The following is a 20,000-nucleotide window of genomic DNA, read 5'->3' as shown; positions in this document are numbered from 1 at the left end:
GATATGGAGAAAATCAAATATCACTATATTTTTCACCAAATACCTCGATATCGATACCGGAACGATATTGTAGTGTTGACTATTGGTGCTTTCACAAAATATTTACACAATGAGATTTTTGACAAATAATCATCATAATGTGGACATAATATCTAAGTGGGTTAGGGCAAATAATAGAACAGCTAGAACAGTCTGGTACGTTCAGAAAAGTACATCACGTAACTGTAATGCAGCCTTTAAAACCAGGAAAAGACACTTATGTCATATAACGATGTTATGATATCCAAAATCAAAGACGATATCTAGTCTCATATCATGATATCGATATAATATCAATATATCTCCCAGCTCTAGGCGTAAGCGTGGCGTTTGTGTTGCGTGGCGGCTGCGTGGCGTTTTCTATGTCTTTCCACACCAGAAAGGTGTCTGAGGCGGCGCTGCTGCTGCTGCTAGCCTCATCTGGACACATGGATGTTTCCCTTAAACATAATCATAAATATATTCTGATCTGATTACAGCAAAGACAACGTCGGCAGGATTGACGGCAAAATAGGCTCCAGAATATTTCCTTCTGTATTGACAGGTGCAATATTAGAAAATCGATAATTATTTTTTTAAATGACATTTATATCTTCATTAATGTCAAAACCTCGAGACTTTCAAACATCAACATGTCATTTATTAATATGTATTCGTGTCATAATGACATATAAACATCTTTTCGTATTCTATGTTGCCTGGAAACGCTTCCAACACGCTTGCGTGTCGCGTGAAAAATAGCCGTTGGTTCTATTTCTAGCATGCACGCGTTTTCTGAGACGTGCGTGTCACGCAGGCAGTGTGCACGCTCTAACCTGTTACCATGGGAGCCAAAATAAAAACGGAGACGCCACGCAAGCAGAGTGCAGGCGGCCTAAGGCCGGCTACACGCTGGCTGCGTGGCGTGAGCGTGGCGTGTCAGCTGCGTGGCGGCTGCGTGGCGTTTTCTATGTCTTTCCACACCAGAAAGGTGTCTGAGGCGGCGCTGCTGCTGCTGCTAGCCTCATCTGGACACATGGATGTTTCCCTTAAACATAAACATAAATATATTCTGATCTGATTGCAGCAGAGACGTCGGCAGGATTGACGGCAAAATAGGCTCCAGAATATTTCCTTCTGTATTGACAGGTACAATATTAGAAAATCAAATTTTTTTTTTTTTAAATTACATTTATATCTGCATTTATGTCAAAACCTCGAGACTTTCACACATCAACATGTCATTTATTAATATGTATTTGGGTCTAAACGACATAGAAACATCTTTTCGTATTCTATGTTGCCTGGAAACGCTTCCAACACGCTTGCGTGTCGCGTGGAAAATAGGCGTCGGTCCTATTTCTAGCATGCACGCGTTTTCGATGCAGCTCGAGCCGCGGCCGGAGACGTGCGTGTCACGCAGGCAGCGTGCACGCTCTAACCTGTTACCATGGGAGCCGAAATAAAAACGGACACGCCACGCAGCTGACACGCTCACGCCACGCAGCTGACACGCTCACGTCATGCAGCTGACACGCTCACGCAGGCAGTGAGCCTCTGCTCTGACCGCTCTCTCCCGCCCACTCACACCGCATCTCGGTCACTTCCTCTCTCAGTCTGAAGAGTCACTTCCTCTCCCTCTTCAAACTGTCCCACCGACACGACACGGCAGGTGAGCTGGCGCCAATATTCAAACCTTTTATTGAACAACTGTCGCAGATTCGCATCGCAGGCGTTTATTTCGCATTTTCGTGACGTTTATTCGTCTCGCCCCCGCAGTGTAAAGGCCTTCTGAAACTAGAGGTGTGAATCTTCACTGATCTCCCGATTCGATTACGATTATCATGTCAGCGATTGGATTCGATATCTCGATGCATCACGACGCATCAAATACATTTTTCTACTAAAGCCATATAGGATGTTTAATTCATAGCTTTTCAAGCTTCAACAACCAAACATTCTGCAGGGCTGTTATACTAAATAAACTACAGCACTGAGCACACGGCACTTCCTGAATGTGCAAAACATACCAGAATATGTCAACAGGAAGGATGTTAGGCCTACATTCAATTATAAACAGAAATAATCGATTACAGCCCGGCCGATTATGTGTTTCTGACACATCACATGAAATAGGACGTAAATAAAGTGGACTCACGAGTGAGCGAGCAGCAGCTCCTCTTCTGCAGCTTCTCTGGGCTGAAACACACACACACACACACACACACACACACACACACACACACACACACACACACACACACACACACACACACACACACACACACACACACACACACACTTCTTTGTTATGGTTTATATATTGACAATGTTTGAAAACTAAATGTCGTCAGCAAACATTTTACTTTAATACTATTTCTCATTCAGATGAGATCAACTGGATTTAATTCCGTGGAGAACTGTTGTGCAGCAGTTGAAGAAAAAAGTGAGAAATACGAACTAGGCCCACGAAATGTTTCGGCCACTAGGGTTGGGTACCGAACCCGGTACTTTTACCGGTACCGACCGAATCACGTCGGTACTGCTGAGTATTGGTTCACGTAAAATCAAACGGTGCCTAATTTCGGTACCTGAGTGTAAGCGCAAGCTTATCTGTCCTCTCTGCAGGGTGACAGAGAGCAGAGGTCCGACACACACACACACACGTGCGCGCAGAAGTGCGGACGGAGCAAACTACGTCAGCTCTGAAGTCACAGTGAGTCACGCCAAGTGTGGTTACAGTTTTTCAAAACTTCACTCAGACACCTTTCACCCTGCACTGTGATATGATGTTAATGGCGAGCCGAAAGCGGTTGCAGTGCTGTTGACATTACACTTCCTCTGAGCAGGCACAACGGGGGTTTCTGTGCCCTGGGGACTGACTGACAGGCTGATTCTGATTTTGATTTCTGATTTATTTCTACAGCACCTTTTAGTAACAAGGCAATTCAAAGTGCTTTACATGGAACATTAAAGAGCAGTTAAAAACAGTAATGATGAAAAGAAAACAGGCTAAAAAAGATTAATATACAAAGACAAGAATAAAAGTTGAGTAGTGGTATTGGTTCAGATGGCTCAATGGTGCTTTTTGCCTCCAACGGCGACGCGCTGCCTGGGAGGAGACGTTGGGAGCAGAAAGCACCAAAGACCGGTAGCCAACCCTATCAGTCGCTGGTTGTACCGCCAGGAGAAGACCTACACGTTCAACAAGAGGACTCAAATCCCAAAAAGAAAGTGACCGGCGGCGAAGACAAACAGGGATAACCGTCAGCGTGGCTTTTTTCTGGGGAGCGCTGAATAAGAAAAGGGGTCAGACACGGATGCTGCCTTACTGCTCTCACACAGGTTAGTAATGAGTTCTGGAACACATCAAGCCTGATTCATGGTTGGTAGCGTCTGGAACAGGAGATGTTTCTGTGTTATATTTTATCATTATATTATATATATACATATATTATTATTAGGGTCGGGGACTATCCAGGGCCAAATGTTACATTTACCAGACAGACAGACAGACAGAATGAGAGACTGAGAGACAGACAGACTGAGAGACAGACAGAATGAGAGACAGACAGAGAAACAGATAGACAGAATGAGAGACAGACGGACAGACAGACAGACAGACTGAGAGACAGACAGAATGAGAGACAGACAGACAGACAGACAGACTGAGAGACAGATAGACAGACAGACTGTGAGACAGACAGACAGACTGAGAGACAGACAGAGAGACAGATAGACAGACAGAATGAGAGACAGACAGAGAGAAAGACAGACTGAGAGACAGACAGAATGAGAGACAGACAGACAGACAGACTGAGAGACAGATAGACAGACAGACTGTGAGACAGATAGACAGACTGAGAGACAGACAGAGAAACAGATAGACAGACAGAATGAGAGACAGACAGACTGAGAGACAGACAGACTGAGAGACAGACAGAGAAACAGATAGACAGACAGAATGAGAGACAGACAGACAGACTGAGAGACAGACAGAGAAACAGACAGACAGACGATGAGACAGACAGAGAGACAGATAGACAGACAGAATGAGAGACAGACAGAGAGACAGACAGACTGAGAGACAGACAGAATGAGAGACAGACAGAGAGACAGATAGACAGACAGAATGAGAGACAGACAGACTGAGAGACAGACGGACAGACAGAAAGACTGAGAGACAGACAGAATGAGAGACAGACAGACAGACTGAGAGACAGATAGACAGACAGACTGTGAGACAGACAGACAGACAGACTGTGAGACAGATAGACAGACTGAGAGACAGACAGAGAAACAGATAGACAGACAGAATGAGAGACAGACAGAGAGACAGACAGACTGAGAGACAGACAGAGAAACAGATAGACAGACAGAATGAGAGACAGACAGAGAGACAGATAGACAGACAGAATGAGAGACAGACAGATAGACAGACAGAATGAGAGACAGACAGAGAGACAGACAGACTGAGAGACAGACAGAGAGACAGACAGAATGAGAGACAGACAGAGAGACAGATAGACAGACAGAATGAGAGACAGACAGAGAGACAGACAGACAGAGAGACAGACAGAATGAGAGACAGACAGAGAGACAGATAGACAGACAGAATGAGAGACAGACAGACTGAGAGACAGACAGACTGAGAGACAGACGGACAGACAGACAGACAGACTGAGAGACAGACAGAGAGACAGATAGACAGACAGAATGAGAGACAGACAGACTGAGAGACAGACGGACAGACAGACAGACAGACTGAGAGACAGACAGACAGAGAGACAGATAGACAGACAGAATGAGAGACAGACAGACTGATAGACAGACAGACTGAGAGACAGACAGACAGAAACAGACCTCGACTCTGATGCAGTGAGACAGCAGGTCCTGTCTCTGCAGCTCCTCCATGATGCACGTCACTCGGTCCGGACTCTCCGGATGACTGAACAACAACAACACCACACAGTTATTCTCAAAATAATATATCATATACATCTCTTCTAGGGCTGAACGATTTTTGAAAATAATCTAATTGCGATTTTTTCCCCAAATATTGCGATTTCGATTCGATTATTTTTTTAAGCTCTTTGTCTTCTGTATTATTCAACAAAGAATAATATAATAATGTATAGTATGAACACACAATTACACACTAGACAGTTAAATAAGTAAAAATATAGTATACACACACACACACACACACACACGTAATTTTTTACAGTGCACAGAGAGGAGCTGCCTCCAGCCCCTCCCCCTCGTGAAGTTGCGTGCTGCCGTGTGTTCTTGCTCAGAGAGGCTATCGTTACGTTAGCTAGTTGCTGGTGTTCTTGCCGTGGGATTAACTGTACTAATAAAACTGTTGAAACACCGCGGCCACGCTGCTGTGAAAGCTCCCCGAACGTCATTTATCAGTCTGGTTGTTACCCCTCTCAGTGGCAGCTCCTCCACTCATATCTTTATAACGGAGCTAACCGCTAACCGGAGCAAACAGCTAATCAGAGCTAGTTGCCAACCGAGCCTTCAGGTCTGCGTTCCTGTATCCATTAACTGCACGTATGGACTCGAACCAGAATAAAACCCTTCATTTTATTAAAATGGCTGTAAAAGTTTTAAACTACAACTCAGAGTTGTTTGAATGACAGAAATCAGCTCCAGGTACGGCGTAGCGTTAGCGTGCTAGTTGATGCTTTCTCTGCGGAGTGCAGACTGATTTGCTCTCGCGAGTCATGTGACCAAATCGCAGCCTTTGCGATTAGGAAATCGCGTTTTAACATATCGCGATATTATCGAAAATGCAATTAATCGTTCAGCCCTAATCTCTTCTATGATCAGGATCCAAAAGAATAATACAAGAAGTCCCAGAGTTAGTTTTTAATCTGTCAGATGTTGTTGAGTAATGAGGTCACCTGGAGTCCCACAGGTTCTCATGATGAGTGAAGATGTCAGAGTACACCAGACCTGTTCCCCTGGCTGCTGTCCTGCTGGACAGATCCTTCACACACACACACACACACACACACACACACACACACACACACACACACACACACACACACACACACACACACACACACACACACACACACGTACGCACACACACACGCACACACACACACGCACGAACGCACACACACACACACACACACACACACACGTACGCACACACACACACACGCACACACAAACACACGCACACACACACACGCACAAACATGTACGCACACACACACACACACACACACACACACACACACACACACACACACACACACACACACACACACACACACACACACGGACGAAAATAACCGTTAGTTGCAGCCCTAAGTGCAGTACTTGAGCAAAAGTACTTAGTTCCATTCCCCCTCTGTTAATCAGCTGTTGGTGTAAAGACCTGCGTGGTTTCCGGTGTCTTACCAGCGTCTGCAATCTGTCGCTCAGCTCCTCGTCCTCCTCTCGGCTTCTCTCCATCTTCCCTCTCCTCTTCGCCTCCTGCAGACCTCCTCCTTTCCTCTCCTCGTGTCCTTTACTGCTGCTGCACTGGATACACAAACAGCAACACACACACTGTGTTAGGGGAAAAACTCAGGAGCAGCACAACTCATTTCACATACGTGAAGAAGGTTCAGGAGACTTTGATGAATTACACAGGAGCATGTAATGAACACTCAGTGGAGGAGACAATCAAGCAGGAAGTACACTTTAACCACGATGTGTTATTATTGTGTAGTGTCGTCCCAACTCTCTGAAGATCCCGAAGGAGTATTTCAACTCACACTGCAGGCGTTATGTTTAGCTGAACCTTTCAGGTAAACAAAGATATTGCAGGCGCCCTAAACACAGACGCTTAAGCCTAGTTCAGCCTGTCTCTCTCTCTTTTAGGGCTGTAAGGAAAGATCAATACACTTGAGTATCGCGATATTTTATTTTGCAATACTGTATCGATTTTCAAAAAGGCAATATTGATTTTTTTTTATTATTATTTAATCTTTCTTACGTTAAAAAAATATAGCTAGATGGCTATGCTGAGACGCACCACTAGTGTCCTCGCCTAACAGTGCCTAAGAGTGCCTAACAGTGCCTAGCAGTGCCTAACAGTGCCTAGCAGTGCCTAACAGTGCCTAGCAGTGCCTAGCAGTGCCTAGCAGTGCCTAACAGTGCCTAACAGTGCCTAGCAGTGCCTAAGAGTGCCTAGCAGTGCCTAGCAGTGCCTAACAGTGCCTAAGAGTGCCTAGCAGTGCCTAACAGTGCCTAACAGTGCCTAGCAGTGCCTAACAGTGCCTAGCAGTGCCTAAGAGTGCCTAGCAGTGCCTAGCAGTGCCTAACAGTGCCTAGCAGTGCCTAACAGTGCCTAACAGTGCCTAGCAGTGCCTAACAGTGCCTAGCAGTGCCTAACAGTGCCTAACAGTGCCTAAGAGTGCCTAGCAGTGCCTAACAGTGCCTAACAGTGCCTAGCAGTGCCTAAGAGTGCCTAGCAGTGCCTAGCAGTGCCTAACAGTGCCTAACAGTGCCTAACAGTGCCTAACAGTGCCTAGCAGTGCCTAACAGTGCCTAGCAGTGCCTGACTTTTTGCTAGAAGCTAACAACGTAGCTATGGCTGAACTTTGGCCTACTTTAGCATATAAACATTAGCTCACTAAGAACCTGGGAACCTTCTGTGTACTGAATTGTTTACCTAAAGTAAACTTCTTAGACTTTTATGAACATCATGTCTTTTTTTAAATATTAGTTTTTCTAAAATTATACTTTAAAAATCCCAATATATCGCCTTACGCACAGTATCGAAATACATTGTAATATATTGAATCGTGACCCATGTATCCTGATACGTACACAGCCCTAATCTCTCTGAGAAGTATCAGATGCTGAAGACTAGTTCAGCTGATCTCTTCCTCCTCCCTAACTGTCCAAGGCTTCCTCGGTGGCGTTTCCCTTGGTTACTTCAACGTTTGTGTATCGGACCAAAAAGTCCAACTAAACTAAACTCGCAGTTACCGTGAAGAATATCTTAAACAAACAATAAATGCGCGGTGCTCTGCAGAAAGGAAGAGTTCAACAATCTGTTCAGACAAACCCGAAATAAAAAACAAAAACAGAAATAACGTCAAAGAACGAGAGAAGAAAGAGGTAAAGAAGAGAGGACTTGATGTCTCATCCGAGTTCACTCGAGTGTTAAACAGACACGAGTGGACCCGAGGTCAAACTGCAGCTCCGGTAGATGATTGACCCTTCTCACTGTGTTCATCTTCTCTCTCAATAAGTGAACTTGTGTTCCTACACGTTGAAGACGTTTCTGAGAAGCTTCGGCACACATTAAAAGGTTTCCTTTAGTGGGTCAAGGGGCGTTCAAGAGCTCTGACAGTTACAGTATATCCTGAACGTTATGTTACAGCAAACTAAGTGGCTCAGTTGGGAACAGGAATCCTTCCCCCTTGCCCTTGAAGTTGGTAGATTTAAGAACATCCAAGAGGATAAAAGGTTGGGCGAACTATGTGAATTAGGAGAAGTTGAAGGGAGAAGGAGAAGGGCTTAAAGCCCCAGTGTTAACGTGTTTAGTTGTTCATTATCAAAAATCTGTGTTGCCCGTATAAGCATAAGCTTGTCCTTTTTCATGAATATTTACCACCACCATCAATTTCAAGTATTCCTATTAATTTGGAATTTTACATTTGCGCTCTGTGTGTCTGTGTGTGTGTGTGTGTGTGTGTGTGTGTGTGTGTGTAAGGGACATACAGGACATACTGCTCTGTGTGTGTGTGTGTGTGTGTGTGTGTGTGTGTGTGTGTGTGTGTGTGTGTGTGTGTGTGTAAGGGACATACAGGACATACTGCTCCACCTTTCACGTTTTCTCTATCACAAGATAAACTCACAGCTGCTGCTAACGCTGCTAACGGGTATCGTAGCTTCCCGGCCCCCGGCCAAGTTTGAAGAAGAAAACATGGAGGACCACACGTATTCAAAATCCTAATTTCAGGAACAGGAGTCTTCTTCTTCTTCGTCCAGAAAAAGAAAACAGAGATTGAGAGACCGGCGTCATCAGAAAAAAGAGTGAACGTTGGAGCTGCTTTGAACGCACACACCAAATCCCATCTAGGACCACTGCAGTCTCCTTTTCTTTCTCTCTTCTTTCCGTCGAGTGGCGCGTGTGCCCGCTCGTGGTGTGAGGCGTGCGTCCACGCCACTCTCCGACATGAACTCATGGATGTATTAAGAGAACGCATGAACTCCAACGACGGCCTACATTTGCGCTTGCATGAACTGGGGTAGACCAAGGGGGTCAGCTTCTCCTCGGACCGCGAACCTCCTATGGCGCCATTTTGATGCTACCAAGCCATCACCCCCCGTTAGCATCCCATTGACTGCCATTCATTTTGACGTCACTTTGACAGAGAATAACTTTACATCTGAAGAGTTTAAAGACTCTATTTGTCCATTGTTTATTTCTAAAGAAACACGACAATGTATAAAAGGCTCCATTACCTTGTACCTCACGTTATGGCTCCGTAGCAGACGTTTTTATAAAAATAGGCTAACGATTGGGTCATAACCACGAGACTTACTGTCTCATAGTAGAGGAATTACCGTATAGTACAGGAGAAGCTCTCAGGCAGTTTGGACTTCCATTAGCTGTTTAAGTTTAATTACTAATGTTAACTATCATTTTAGTGATCAATAATTAGCCTGTGTCTATGTTATCTCCTTACATATACCTACGCTCTCCGTCTCTGCTAGATTGGGAATGATTGAGATTTCTCTTGGCACAGCTACCAGAAGACTTCCAACTTTCAGACAGGTTGCTCACGTCACATCTACGTCTTCAAGCTCAGTTGGAGGCTGCTCAGTAACGCTCAGCCATCACCGGGAAAGAGCTTCTAATATCCTTCACTGGTCTCCGTCCAGAGACACGGGATCTGTTGGTCCATTATATATACTGTCTATGGGGTAGACGCTACAGAATGATGCGCCATCTTGAAATACGTTTGCCACTAGGGTTAGGGCGGTAATACGGTAATACGGTATACCGCGGGGTCTTAAAAATAGCAACGGTATCAGTTTCAATACCGTCATTAAAAAAAATGCAATGCACTTATATAGGAGACAAGGATTAAATATTAAATATAATTTATGTAATTATGTGTGGTTGTCATCACGTGACAGTGTGGAGGAGAAAGTAGTTTTTTGTAAGTTGTTGTTATGTTATTATTGTTTCAGTATTAGTGTTTGGTATTCAGTTTCTGAACGGTGCACAAGCCAACAGTTTGGTGACGCCGTCTGAGCCTTACGTCATCATTTTTAATAAGTCACGGTAATACCGTATACTGGGGAAAATAGGGAGGAGGTTTGACGGTATCAAAATTTGGATACCGCCCAACCCTATTAGCCGGTAAGGGACATACAGGACATACTGCTCTGTGTGTGTGTGTGTGTGTGTGTAAGGGACATACAGGACATACTGCTCTGTGTGTGTGTGTGTGTGTGTGTGTGTGTGTGAGTGTGTGTGTGTGTGTGTGTGTGTGTGTGTGTGTGTGTGTGTGTGTGTGTGTAAGGGACATACAGGACATACTGCTCTGTGTGTGTGTGTCTGTGTGTGTGTGTCTGTGTGTGTGTGTGTGTGTGTGTGTGTGTGTGTGTGTGTGTGTGTGTGTGTGTGTGTAAGGGACATACTGCTCTGTGTGTCTGTGTGTGTGTGTGTGTGTGTGTGTGTGTGTGTGTGTGTAAGGGACATACAGGACATACTGCTCCACCTTTCACGTTTTCTCTATCACAAGATAAACTCACAGCTGCTGCTAACGCTGCTAACGGGTATCGTAGCTTCCCGGCCTCCGGCCAAGTTTGAAGAAGAAAACATGGAGGACCACACGTATTCAAAATCCTAATTTCAGGAACAGGAGTCTTCTTCTTCTTCGTCCAGAAAAAGAAAACAGAGATTGAGAGACCGGCGTCATCAGAAAAAAGAGTGAACGTTGGAGCTGCTTTGAACGCACACACCAAATCCCATCTAGGACCACTGCAGTCTCCTTTTCTTTCTCTCTTCTTTCCATCGAGTGGCGCGTGTGCCCGCTCGTGGTGTGAGGCGTGCGTCCACGCCACTCTCCGACATGAACTCATGGATGTATTAAGAGAACGCATGAACTCCAACGACGGCGGCTGATAGACGGCCTTTTGTACACCTTAGCTTTTTGAAGCGTGAAGGCTACCGTAGCTGCAGTACTGCGTGGCGAGAGAGAGTTGATTGCGATATATGATCTCAACGCTAGATGGGAGTAAATCTTACACAACGTAGCTTTAAACAAGACTCAGAATCACGCCACTGTTTTCACATTTATTTTTGTGAAAACAGTTCAATTTGATACGTTTTCGTCTTTTCCACAAAATAATGAACTGTCCGTACCAGATGGTGTACAAGCATTGACAGCAGAGCAAAAATAAAAGATAATAACAAAAAACAACTTCAACTCACAATCACGTAACTGTTCTGGTCAAAAAACCGTATGGCTACAAACCAAAGGCCCCAAACTGAATGACGGCTGTTGCCAGCTGACAACGTGTTAACTGTGGAGTACCTCAGGGCTCAGTGTTAGGGCCCCTGTTCCTAACTTATTGATGTTTGACATTTAATATTTTATATGCAGATGCCATTAAAAAACGCAGGTCTTTCTATTTATTTTGAATGGGGGTAGTGTCTTTAGGCTGCAGCGGGGGTTGCCGCAGGGGGGAGACACACAAAAAAAATACCGCAAAACTTTTGGAGAAACGCAACCCAACGTCACGCTGCGGTGGCCAGTCATGTAACCGGCGATCAGACTTGTCGGTGTGTTTTGAGCTGTGTTTTGAGCTGTGGTTTGAGGCGGCGTGAGAGTCCCGTACAGGAAACAGGAAACATCACTGCCTCTATCGCTGCCACAAGAACATTTGTGTAATAGCTGAACATTTCCTGCAACAACAAAGCACTCGCTATATCTTTTCTCTCTCTCTCTCTCTCTCCCGTGAAATAAGTTGCCTTCAAGTGCGGTCGGAAATGTCGAGATCTATAAACGATCTGACGGAAAACAGTAATTGTGAAATATGAAGTCTACTTGTGCTTTGTTGGGTTTAAGAACCCAACAGGACGTCACACAAATGGGCCGATTCATTGAGTATGTGTGTGTGTGTGTGTGTGTGTGTGTGTGTGTGTGAGTTTGCGTGTGTGTGCGTGTGTGTGTGCGTGCGTGTGTGTCCGTGTGCGTGCTTGTATCTCTGTGTGTGCGTGCATGCATGTGTCTCTCTGTGTGTGTGTGTGTATGCGTGCGTGTTTTGTGCGTGTGCGGTGTGTGCGCGCATGTGTGTGTGTGTGTGTGTGCGTGCGTGCGTGTATATGTGTGTGTGTGTGTGTGTGTGTGTGTGTGTGCGTGCGTGCGTGTATGTGCGTGTGTCTGTGTGCGTGTGTGTGTGTATGTGCGTGTGTGTGTGTATATGTATGTGTGTGTGTGTGTGTGTGCGTGTGTCTGTTTGTGTGCGTGCGTGTGTGTGTGTATGTGTGTGTGTGTGTGTGTGTGTGTGTGTGTGTGTGCGTGTGCGTGTGCGTGTGCGTGTGTGTGTGTGTGTGTGTGTGTGTGTGTGCGTGTGCGTGTGTGTGTGTGTATGTGTGTGCGTGTGCGTGTGTGTGTATGTGTGTGCGTGTGCGTGTGTGTGTGTGTGTGCGTGTGCGTGTGTGTGTGTGTGTGTGTCAGCTGACCGACCTGAGGAGACAGGCGAGGAGATCTTCTGACTGACTTGGGTCCGGGAGGATCTGATCCAGACTGCATCTCTGATCCTGAACCTGAAGAAAACCAACAACAATCTCAGCTCAGGTCTGCGACTAACAATTGTTTCCATCATTAAAGGTCCCATGACATGGTGCTCTTTGGATGCTTTTATATAGACCTTAGTGGTCCCCTAATACTGTATCTGAAGTCTCTTTATATAGACCTTAGTGGTCCCCTAATACTGTATCTGAAGTCTCTTTATATAGACCTTAGTGGGCCCCTAATACTGTATCTGAAGTCTCTTTATATAGACCTTAGTGGTCCCTAATACTGTATCTGAAGTCTTGACCAACTGCCACTTTGCTCGTTTGAAAGCCATGATATCTCTCTCTCTCTCATGGGTGGGCCAAATTCTTTTTTCTTATTATATCTCATTGTGTTAATATTTTGTGAAAGCACCACAAGTCAACCCGACAATATCGCCGCAATATCTACAGTACATCGATGTATTTGGTCCAAAATATTGTGATATTTGATGTTTTCCATACTGCCCAGCACTACGTATACATCACAAGTTTTATCACGATACAATATTATATTGATTCTTTGGACAACGATACGATATTAATACTGATACCTTAACCATCCTGTTGTCCTCGGGTCAAATTTGACCCATTTTCAAAGTTAAAAAAAATCTAAAATAAAGAGGCATCTCACAGACGATATGTGTGTCTATGTTTTCCCTTTGCTTCAATAATAGAAAATCAGCAACTTAGAGGTATTTGGTCAAAAGAAAATTCCATATCGCCACAGCTCTACCAGATATCACCATGACTACTAGGGCTGTGCTCGATTGAAGAAATACTTAGTCGACTAACCCTCGTTCAACTGTATCGACTAATCGATTAGTTGATTTAATCGACAGATCTGTAAATCTGAGTTTCTCTGCAGAGTCATGCAAAAGCACCACTTTAATTATTGTGTTTACCAGAGATGTGCTCGTACGTTTCTTGGAAATAAGTCATTCAGCATGAAAAAAGCATAAAACATGACTAATCGAATAAAGAAATCTAAGTTGACTAACACCAAAATGACCGATTAGTCGACTAATCGACTAAGAGGGAGCAGCCCTAATGACTACCACCTTAAACACACTAACCTAACTTACCTAATACTCCAGACGCATCCTAAACATCCAGACAATTAGTGCTACATACACTTACTTCAGTAAGTAGAGGAGTATTTTCACAGTGCAGTATTAAAGGGTAATTTCGGTTTGGACCCAATTTTCCTATGTTTTTGTGTGTAAGTGACTGATTTTGAATGATTTTGGTCCACTAAAAGTGCTTTTTTTGCAGCTGAAAGGCTCAGATTAATATTCTAAGTGTCTGACAACATTATGGAAAGGATCCCTACAGAGATAGACCTTTAAAACCTCTTGAGACCTTTCTGTTTAAGCAGAAACAGCTCTGAAGTCGCTAGCGCTAAACCCACCAGACTCCATTTAAAAAACAACACTTTTAGCGTGTATAGAGCCAGCAAATTCTCACATGTAAATCTGTAAACTATGTGTTTATTTCAACCAAAACTAGACCTGTGATGGTTGGAAAAGTGGAAAGACGACCCAAAACGGCTGTTCGTAGTTTTATTTTGTTTCTGTCGACTTTGAATGAAGTGTATTTTACGATGCTAAAATGACTGTTTATTTATATGGAGTCTGGTGGGTTTAGCGAACGCAATTTCGCGGATGTGTTTATGTTTTAAAAGAGGATCTTACTCTTTAACAGAAAGGTCGACATGACTGACAACATTATGGAAATCCTTTCCATAATGTTGTCAGTCACTTAGACATAAAAATATAGGAAAATAGGGTCCAGGTTGAAAAAAACGGCAGTTACCCTTTAACGTTAACGTTGGCGGCGGTTGGACTTTTACTACAGTAACGTTAAAGAATCTACCGTTAAATACTTCTTCCACTTCTGCGGTGTAAACAACAACCAACAGTCTCTGACAGTGTTAGCTAACCCGTTATGCTCTCTGTGATGTAATAATAATTAATATTGTGAAAATTAAACATTGAAAAAGACTCACAATAGCTCTTCGTTTCGCTTCTTGTTTTGTGTTTTTCTCCGAGCGCCGCCAACTGAACTGGCGCACAATGTGACGTCAACACGCAGAGCGTCGGCGCGACACGATGACGTGTGATTGAATCTAAAAAGTGTTTATTTTCTTAATTTTTTGGGGGAAAATCGGCATTTAAAATCTGCTCAGATGTGACGGACTGAACACACTGTAAAGTTTTAATGATTTCATTCAAATTCTATTTAATAATTCATAATCTAAAAGCCAATATTGTACTTTTAACTGACAGATTCAGATTATTAAACCAAAATATAACAAATGATGATATCTCATTATACATTTAACAACCTAGCAGTATATTAAGAAATTAAAACTTACTTTTTGGATGCAATACTTATACATGTACAGTCATGTGAAAAATTAGGACACCCATGCTAAAGTTGACTAAAAAGAGGAATACAAAAAAATCATCTTTTGCAAATTTATCTTAATGTAAATAAATAAATGTTCTTCCTTAAAATACAGGGGGCATAAGTCAGTACACCTCTATGTTAAATTCCCATAGAGGCAGGCAGACTTTTATTTTGAAAGGCCAGTTATTTCATGGATCCAGGATACTATGCATCCTGATAAAGTTCCCTTAGCCCCCACATCATCACATACCCTTCACCATACCCCCACATCATCACATACCCTTCACCATACCCCCACATCATCACATACCCTTCACCATACCCCCACATCATCACATACCCTTCACCATACCCCCACATCATCACATACCCTTCACCATACCCCCACATCATCACATACCCTTCACCATACCCCCACATCATCACATACCCTTCACCATACCCCCACATCATCACATACCCTTCATCATACCCCCACATCATCACATACCCTTCACCATACCCCCACATCATCACATACCCTTCACCATACCCCACATCATCACATACCCTTCACCATACCCCCACATCATCACATACCCTTCACCATACCCCCACATCATCACATACCCTTCACCATACCCCACATCATCACATACCCTTCATCATACCTCCACATCACCACATACCCTTCACCATACCTAGAGATTGGCATGGGGTACTTTCCATAAAATCATCTCTCAATGCAACTCACACCAGCTATTAGGCTAACTGAAATACAACCATGCCAGTCTCTAGGTATGGTGAAGGGTATGTGATGATGTGGGGTATGATGAAGGGTATGTGATGATGTGGGGGTATGGTGAAGGGTATGTGATGATGTGGGGGTATGGTGAAGGGTATGTGATGATGTGGGGACCAAGGGAACCAACTATCAAACTAGCAAAAGTGGATTTGGACACGCCCTAAACGCACCTGCACCAGGCGCTTCACGCCGTGCGATCAGATCGTTAAAATAAGACCATTCATGTGTGAAAAGTTAAAACTTGTTTTCTGTTATTTCACGTTATTAGTTGGGACATTTCTGTTAATATTTTCACCATGTGCCGTTTTGGTTTCATCACGTCTGCAGCTCCCAAAACAAAATTACGATTTTATCATCTTTAATCTCCAACAAAATAACATTTCCTAACAGAAAAACTGTTTCATAAAAAAAAAAAAAAAAAAAAAAAAAAAAAACTAATCCGCAGCAATAATCATCAGTTTTTTAATGAAACATCACTTTGAATACAACATGAACAACGAGTAGAAAACAACATGATGGAATAATACCAAATATAAAACCAACTGTAGTGATAACACTGTGATATAAAACGAGATAATAGAAGAACATACTGACGTTTTAGCTGCATGTTGTGTGCGTATCATTCACACAAGTGTTCAATATTAAATAAATACACAACCATATGAAGAAATACAGATGAGATATATACGTATATGCCAAGAAAACGTTATTATTGTCATATCACGACCAGATATGTAGAGTTTGTTAACCAGGTTTCAAAATTAACTTTTTCGTCCACCAGCCAAATGGCTAGTGAATGTTCGAATTTCACCAGCCACTCAAAAGATTACCATTGTTTCTTTGGCTGGTAAGTGTAGCAAATCTACCAGCCACTTGCATATTTTACCAGCATTTGGCTGGTGTATGGTGCTAATGTTGACCCTGTTGTTAACATGCTTTTATTTAAGAGAAAAGTAACACATCTTTGACAGTATTATAGCCTTACATATAGTCTTCTGTCTTACAGTTTGTTCCACATAAAGTCCTAAAACAGTTAGGAAAAAACGTCCTTAGCCATCATAGAAACTAACGCTGAAAAGGCCGCAAAAAATGACAAAAATATCGGAGAATAACTTTGGAAAAAGGGCCAAAAAAAGGTTGGAAAAAAAATAACAAAATCATAGAAAAAAAACTTTGGAAAAAGGGCCAGAAATATGTCGGAAAAACTGGCAAAAACTTCAGAAAACGCAACAAAAAAAAAATGACAAAAAAAAACAAAAAACAGAACAAATATCCAAAAATGTCGGCACAAGTGAAAAAGCAACAAAAACTAGGAAAGAGGGTCGAAAACTTCAGAAAGCTCAACAAACAGAAAAACCAAGAAAAAAGCGACAAAAAAATAAGAAAACCTCCAAAAAAAGTGACAAAACTTTGTAAAAGCAACCAAAAACTGCACGGGCCAAAAATAATTGTTAACCTAAATTGATGTTAACGGGCCGGATCAAAATCTGCGAGGGGCCGGATTTGGCCCACGGGCCTCGAGTTTGACACCATAATCGCCTATTTGGTCCACATAGTACAGCGATGAACAAATTCAGCAACAAAAAAAACATCACAGAATTTAGCAAATCAGCAAAACATTTATTCTGACTATATTTATAAAAGTAGGCAACCCGACTATCTCCAACTCACTCTCAGTCCCATCTCCTAACGTACGGACGCTTGGTCAGGGGCCTTTGTCGTCGTTATATATAACATATAACGCGCTTTAACATATAACATATAACGCGCTTTAACTAAACACGCTTGGTCGGGACTATTGGCGTCCCTTTTGACGCAGTTACGTTAAGGGAAAGGTCGTGGGTGGGCTTACCGTACGTCCACACCGCCGCCGACTTGATCTTCTAAAGATACAGGAAGTCATTCGTTTTCAATGGAAGCTGACTTTTCGATGAAATAAAAGCATGTTAATAAACTCTGCGTGTCTGGCTCTTAGAGAAGTTGAGTTGGACACTCCTGATTTAAAGACTTCATGATGAAATCGTAGTGTTGTGCTTCTCATTTGAGTTATATTGATTCATATTAATGTGCTGTAATGATGCAGTTAGTCATGAGGATGAAAAAAGTACTTTATGTCTGGAATAACCTGCAATACGCTCTTATTGTGAAAGGATTAAACATGTATTGCAGAATATAAACATCACATATTTTCTCTGTATTTATTTTATAATGACGTATTGTTTTATAGATTATTGAACACTTGATTCTGTTGGACTGTAGTGGTTTACGTCTCCGACTGGGGGAGTTATGGGTAGTGTAGTTCTTCAGGAATAAAACAGTATAGAAACGTTAAAGATGACTCTGAACTCTGCAGGAGATAATACTGACATCAACCGAGCTACACAGAGACAGACGGCTCTGTAGCGTGCATGTTCTCAGACTGAAATATTCAAACACATTTCAAACAGAAGAGCTCTGTCTACCTGTCTACCTGTCTGTCTGTCTGTCTGTCTGTCTGTCTACCTGTCCTTGGCAGAGCGCAGGTCGGTTGTGATTGGGTCGTGTTGGATGGTCTGGTGCAGCATCAGAGCCAATAAACCGGCTCGATTCGTCATCGCTGTCCTCAAGTTCCTCTCCTGCTCAAACAGCTCGTCCAGCTTATACCACTGAGAGAGAGAGACAGACAGGGAGACAGACAGACAGGGAGACAGACAGACAGGGAGACAGACAGACAGACACAGAGACAGGTAGACAGACAGATAGACAGACAGACAGACAGGGAGACAGACAGACAGACACAGAGACAGGTAGACAGACAGATAGACAGAGAGACAGACAGACAGAGAGAGGCAGAGAGAGAGACACACAGACAGGCAGACGGACAGAAAGACAGACACAGAGAGATAGACAGACAGACACAGAGACAGACGGACAGACAGACAGACAGCGATGACAGACAGACAGATAGACAGAGAGACAGACAGACAGAGAGAGGCAGAGAGAGAGACACACAGACAGGCAGACGGACAGACAGACAGACACAGAGAGATAGACAGACAGAGAGACAGGATTAAGTTCTGTTCTCCAGTCATTACCGTGATGTTAACTGTTGAGAGTTTATGAAGTTCCTCCATCTTAAAGGCCCTGACACACCAAGGCGACCGTCGGTCAAAGTCGGGCCGATGGGGAGCGACTGTCGCCCTAGTTACCATCGCCACGCGTCGGCCTTCATCGGCCTTTGTTTTTGGGCTGATTCAACATGTTGTCGGCGTGAAGAAGAATGAGGAAAGAGTGCACACAAAAGGCTCTTTTCCCTTTTATCTTCATCTCATCTGATCAACCTGGGAGCGGTGTTGCCAACTTGGCGACTTCCTCGCTAGATTTAGCCACTTTTCTGACCAACTTAGAGACTTTATTTCTAAAAAGCGACACCAAAGCCGGTCTACGGAAAGCCGTTCCACTCCCTATTCAGCCCCATTGTACCAAATTTGGTTGCAGTTCCACCAGAGTTCCACTGGGGTTGATCACGGGCGAGTGCAAAATGAATGGGAGTCTATGGAGCTAGACGGCTAAATGAATGGGAGTCTATGGAGCTAGACGGCTAAATGAATGGGACTCTATGGAGCTAGACGGCTAAATGAATGGGAGTCTATGGAGCTAGACGGCTAAATGAATGGGAGTCTATGGAGCTAGACGGCTAAATGAATGGGACTCTATGGAGCTAGACGGCTAAATTTGTCTCTTTCGCCTGATTGTCGTTGAGAAATCTCAGATTTGATTGTAGTTTTTGCAAGTTCAACGTGGATTATAGGTCAAAAGTTGAATGAACGAGTACTTACGTCCTTTCCATTTCTTACAGGTTGAGTCGTTGTTTCCCATAACACGCTAGCATTCTGCTAATGAATGCTGATTGGTCAGTGAAGGACTGATTACGATCGGAGATCCCGCTTGATGGCATCCGAAGCAGAACCAGAATGTCAGAGTGAATATTTC

General features: G+C 43.5%; 2 protein-coding genes across 4 annotated transcripts in view; both read right to left on the bottom strand.

The window, feature by feature from the left end:
• Positions 1–14,915, bottom strand: part of hdac6 (histone deacetylase 6) — a 38,335-nt gene extending 23,420 nt beyond the window's left edge. The window contains exons 1-6 of one of the 3 annotated variants that reach the window (XM_031293156.2): positions 14,841–14,915; positions 12,744–12,817; positions 6,442–6,564; positions 5,931–6,016; positions 4,882–4,966; positions 2,177–2,217 (exon numbers count right to left, since the gene is read on the bottom strand). In XM_031293156.2, the coding sequence (XP_031149016.1) occupies positions 2,177–2,217; positions 4,882–4,966; positions 5,931–6,016; positions 6,442–6,564; positions 12,744–12,809 (401 nt within the window). In that variant the 5' untranslated portion in view covers positions 12,810–12,817; positions 14,841–14,915. Of the gene's footprint in view, positions 1–2,176; positions 2,218–4,881; positions 4,967–5,930; positions 6,017–6,441; positions 6,565–12,743; positions 12,863–14,840 lie in introns of all 3 variants that reach the window. The other 2 variants (XM_031293155.2, XM_031293154.2) reach the window with 2 other exon arrangements.
• A 3,038-nt stretch (positions 14,916–17,953) lies between these two features.
• cxxc1a (CXXC finger protein 1a) overlaps positions 17,954–20,000 on the bottom strand; it is a 23,311-nt gene continuing 21,264 nt past the window's right edge. The window contains exon 14 of the mRNA XM_031293159.2: positions 17,954–18,673. Within this exon, the coding sequence (XP_031149019.1) occupies positions 18,527–18,673 (147 nt within the window). The 3' untranslated portion in view covers positions 17,954–18,526. The remainder of the gene's footprint in view (positions 18,674–20,000) is intronic.

The sequence above is a fragment of the Sander lucioperca genome, chromosome 12 (genome assembly GCF_008315115.2).
Source record: "Sander lucioperca isolate FBNREF2018 chromosome 12, SLUC_FBN_1.2, whole genome shotgun sequence".
Classification (NCBI taxonomy): domain Eukaryota; kingdom Metazoa; phylum Chordata; class Actinopteri; order Perciformes; family Percidae; genus Sander; species Sander lucioperca.
Note: the sequence above shows the minus strand (reverse complement) of the source record. Positions and strands in the feature narration are given on the sequence as shown.